The 3,678-nt window shown below is 48.7% G+C and overlaps 1 protein-coding gene across 1 annotated transcript in view; it reads left to right on the forward strand.

The window, feature by feature from the left end:
* The window catches only part of CECR1 (cat eye syndrome chromosome region, candidate 1), a 19,546-nt gene extending 16,512 nt beyond the window's left edge, over positions 1–3,034 (forward strand). Inside the window, exons 7-9 of the mRNA XM_010566165.1 lie at positions 463–620; positions 1,485–1,687; positions 2,639–3,034. Coding sequence (XP_010564467.1) covers positions 463–620; positions 1,485–1,687; positions 2,639–2,747 — 470 coding nt within the window. The 3' untranslated portion in view covers positions 2,748–3,034. The remainder of the gene's footprint in view (positions 1–462; positions 621–1,484; positions 1,688–2,638) is intronic.
* The last annotated feature ends 644 nt before the right edge of the window (positions 3,035–3,678 follow it).

The raw sequence follows: 3,678 nt of genomic DNA on the forward strand, positions 1-3,678 counted from the left end.
GTCTTCACCACGGGCTGCAGGGGAATCTTCGCTCCGGCGCCTGGAGCATCTCCTCCCCCTCCTTCTGCACTGACCTTGGTGTCCGCAGGCTTGTTTCTCTTACATGTTCTCACTCCTGTCTCCCGTGGCTGTTTTCCGTGTCCCAACTTTTTTTTTTCCTTCTTAAAAATGTTATCACAGAGGCGTTACCACTATCACTGATTGGCTCGGCCTTGGCCGGCGGCGGGTCCGTCTTAGAGCCGGCTGGTATGGGCTCGCTCTCTCTCGAACACAGGGGAAGCTTCCAGCAGCTTCTTACAGGAGCCACCCCTGTAACCCCCCCCCGCTACCAAAACCTTGCCACATAAAACCAATACACCCTCTCACCTTGCAACTGGGACATTTATTAACAAAATCATCTAGCAGTTTGAGAAGATATATTTCCTCACAGCATTGCAGTGATTCTTACCTGTCTCTGCTCAGACTGGCAGGGCACCTCTGTAGACAATAATGTGCTGGATGCATTGCTACTGAATACCAGTCGGATTGGCCATGGACTTGCCCTCATTAAACACCCAGTAGCCAAAAGTTTGTCTCTGAAGAGGGATGTTCCCGTAGAAGTCTGTCCCATCTCCAACCAGGTACGTTGTCAAAAGCTTAGGTCTTGGGGCTGGAACACTGGAATGGGATTTACCATAGCAGCTAGGAGCCACAGGGAGCTGGAGGACAGCTAGATGTTTTGTTGCACCCAGGCTGGCTCAGTGTCCTTTGCACTACATTACACTGCAGTCTGCTATGTAGGCACACGCTGTGTATGTATAAGGCTTGTAATGCCAGCCAGCTCAAAATCATTTAAATTGCCACCCAGAGAAACCTGGGAAGGCAGTCCTCCCTAGAGGAGATGAGGCCCAGAGCCAGGGAGGTGCCTAAAGAGATATAATGGAAAATACTTCAAAGCCAGGAGAGCCAGAGGCTTAGAAGCTGGGGTAGCAACTGGGAGTCCTTTTGGTTTTGTAGAATTCATAACCAGGGGGAACTCTTTTGCAACACATTAGCGTGGTGTGCATTGTCCCCTGGGCACAGCCGAAAGGATGCTCTGGGGTAAAGATGTACCAGTGTGAGCCTTGAGGGAGACAACCCCGATACCAGCCCCAAATGCCCTCAGCTAAGTGTCATAGCACATATGTAACCAAAAGACTTTTCCTGAAACGCTCACAGTCAAATTGTTATAAATAAGCAGAAGATATTCACCCCACTGGCCTTGATTTAGATGATTAATTTAAGAAACGAATCTCCTTATATCATCAGTGCAGACAAGTAGGCTCCTCCTGCAGCAGTTCAGAGCAGAACGCCTAACACACCCTGAACAGCCCTCTAGAGGCTCTTCCTCCTTGATGACTACCTGCTGGCACAGGCAACTATATGCGGTGTGATGGGTGCTGTAATGCAAATGCAGCTACAGCAATAACCCAAGGTCATGTTGTCGCCCACCCTTCCCCATCAAGGTCCTGCTCTTGGTAGCTGACTTGCGGAGCCACCCTGCAGCCAGCCTCATGGCTGAAGGGCACCCCATTGTGATCAGCCCTGATGATCCTGCTATCTTTGGGGCAAAGGGCATCTCCTATGACTTCTACGAGGTGTTCATGGCCATCGGAGGGATGAATGCTGACCTGAGGACCTTAAAAGAACTTGCGCTCAACTCCATAAAGTAAGTTCCTCAGCTCTCTCGTCTAGATATAATAATGCTAAGGGGACTATCAGCTTGCTTCCTGGAAACCCACTGTATTTTGGGTTTGGCCCCAGAGTCTCCTCTGCTACATGAACTGGGCTTCTGTTAACCCAAAGTCTCCTCTATGTGTCTCCTCCAAGGGCAGGACACAGGGACCACAGAAGCCCCTCTGCCCATGCCCTTGAGCGCCTTTCTCTAACTCAGTGTCTCAGTTTATTCCTCCCCCACCACCTTTTCCATCCTTTGCAAAGTTTCCTCCAGCACCTGGTTCTGCATATGGGAGAAATGTTATGATTTTGTATCACCTGTCTATTTCTGCCCAAATTTGACTTGCTCTCGTGTTTGCCATGGCCCACTGGGGAAACACAGGAAAATAATTTACCAGCATGTAGTTTGGGTGTGTTTAACCACTTTTTCTGTTTATCTGGACAGCTATATGTCTCCCAAAATAGTTTGGATACAGTGCCCAGGGTCTTTCTGCACATTCCTAGAATCTCATCTGTTTGCCAAATCCTGTGCCAGTCCTCATGCCAATCCCAAGTCCCCGCTTGGCCAGAGAGAAAACAAATACTCTTATGTCCTACCGATTTGGACCAAGCCCAGGGGACATCTGAAAGCAACAGCAGCGCTGTCTCTTCTGTACTAGTCACCGAGTGCCGCCCAGTGAATCACCAGCTTTTGCAGACTGAGCTGTTTGTCCTCATGGTGCAGGACTCAGTAGCTGTTGATATGGCCATGATGCTTCTCACCCCAGCGGGAGCCCAGCCAGCAGGAGCTCAAGGCTCTTTACACTGTGTTACTCTGCGTGGTGTAGGCGCATCCTGCAAGGGTTAATCTGTTGCTGCTTCCTGCCTTTTTGCTTTGGCCACTGATCTTGAAATAGCTGCCCCCTTGTCTCCTGTCTGATACTGACTTTTCTCCTCCTCACAGATACAGTGCCATGCTACCAGATGAGAAAGCCAAGGCCAAAGATGTCTGGCAGAAAAAATGGGACCAATTTGTGGCTGACCTCTCTGACAGCTTTCTGAGGGAGCTTTAGAGGGGAGGAGACTCATCTCAGAAGGCATTTGGCAAGCCAGAGCAAGCCAGGCTTATTGCTAAGAGGGAGACTGCTTCTTCCATGTGACCTGAGCAGATGAGTGAACCTCAAAGTCTCAGCTGGCAATGGCCAATTCTGGTAAGCTAGTCTTAACGCTAAGAATGAGCTGCACTATCCTGTGAAAGGCATGGGCTGGAGGTAAAAGGGAACAGTGAGCATTTATAGCAACAACAAAAGAACACCCCACTCAAAATAGTCAAAACAATTAAAAATTGCCAGTGACCAAATCCTGACATCCTTATTCAGGAAAAACATGCTTTCTAATTAGAGTTAGCGGGAGATTGCCAACGTGAGGATCTCTGAATTTCGCCTTATCATTACAAAATGCAGACCTTGTCCGGAAACAGCTAAGACAAACATCCAACCATTTGGGCCACTGACCTTCAGGAGAGCAAGGACTGAAAATGACTCTTGTTATGTTTAACCCTGGGCCTGCTGCCAAAATAGCACTGCTAGGTCGAAGAACCAGTCATAGGTCTGATGTCTGCTATTTCAGGACCCACCATGGCTGGAAACAAGCTGATGGAACTTGCTCCCAGAACATTTAAGCCTGGTTGCACAGTGATCATAAAGCCAAAAAATAGGTGCCTCAGTTGCCAACAGTTTTTTTTACTCCAAAATCTTTTCCTGTCCTCCGGTCACAAGGAAGCCAAAACACTTTTCAGCTGAGAAAGAACACCCTGGCTTCCCAGATCCAGCTTAATTAAAACTCTCCCCCTGCACTGGGACATGTTAACACAGGCCTCTGCATTTATAGGAAACACCTTTTAATTTCAGGGGGTTCCACCACCAGCCTTTGTCACCTAACTCAGAGTGCAAATGTGCCCTTATTCAGCCTGTCAGAGAGATTTTCACCTTGGTGGAGAACCAC

This window comes from Haliaeetus leucocephalus, unplaced genomic scaffold (genome assembly GCF_000737465.1).
Source record: "Haliaeetus leucocephalus isolate CR32 unplaced genomic scaffold, Haliaeetus_leucocephalus-4.0 Scaffold206, whole genome shotgun sequence".
Taxonomy (NCBI): domain Eukaryota; kingdom Metazoa; phylum Chordata; class Aves; order Accipitriformes; family Accipitridae; genus Haliaeetus; species Haliaeetus leucocephalus.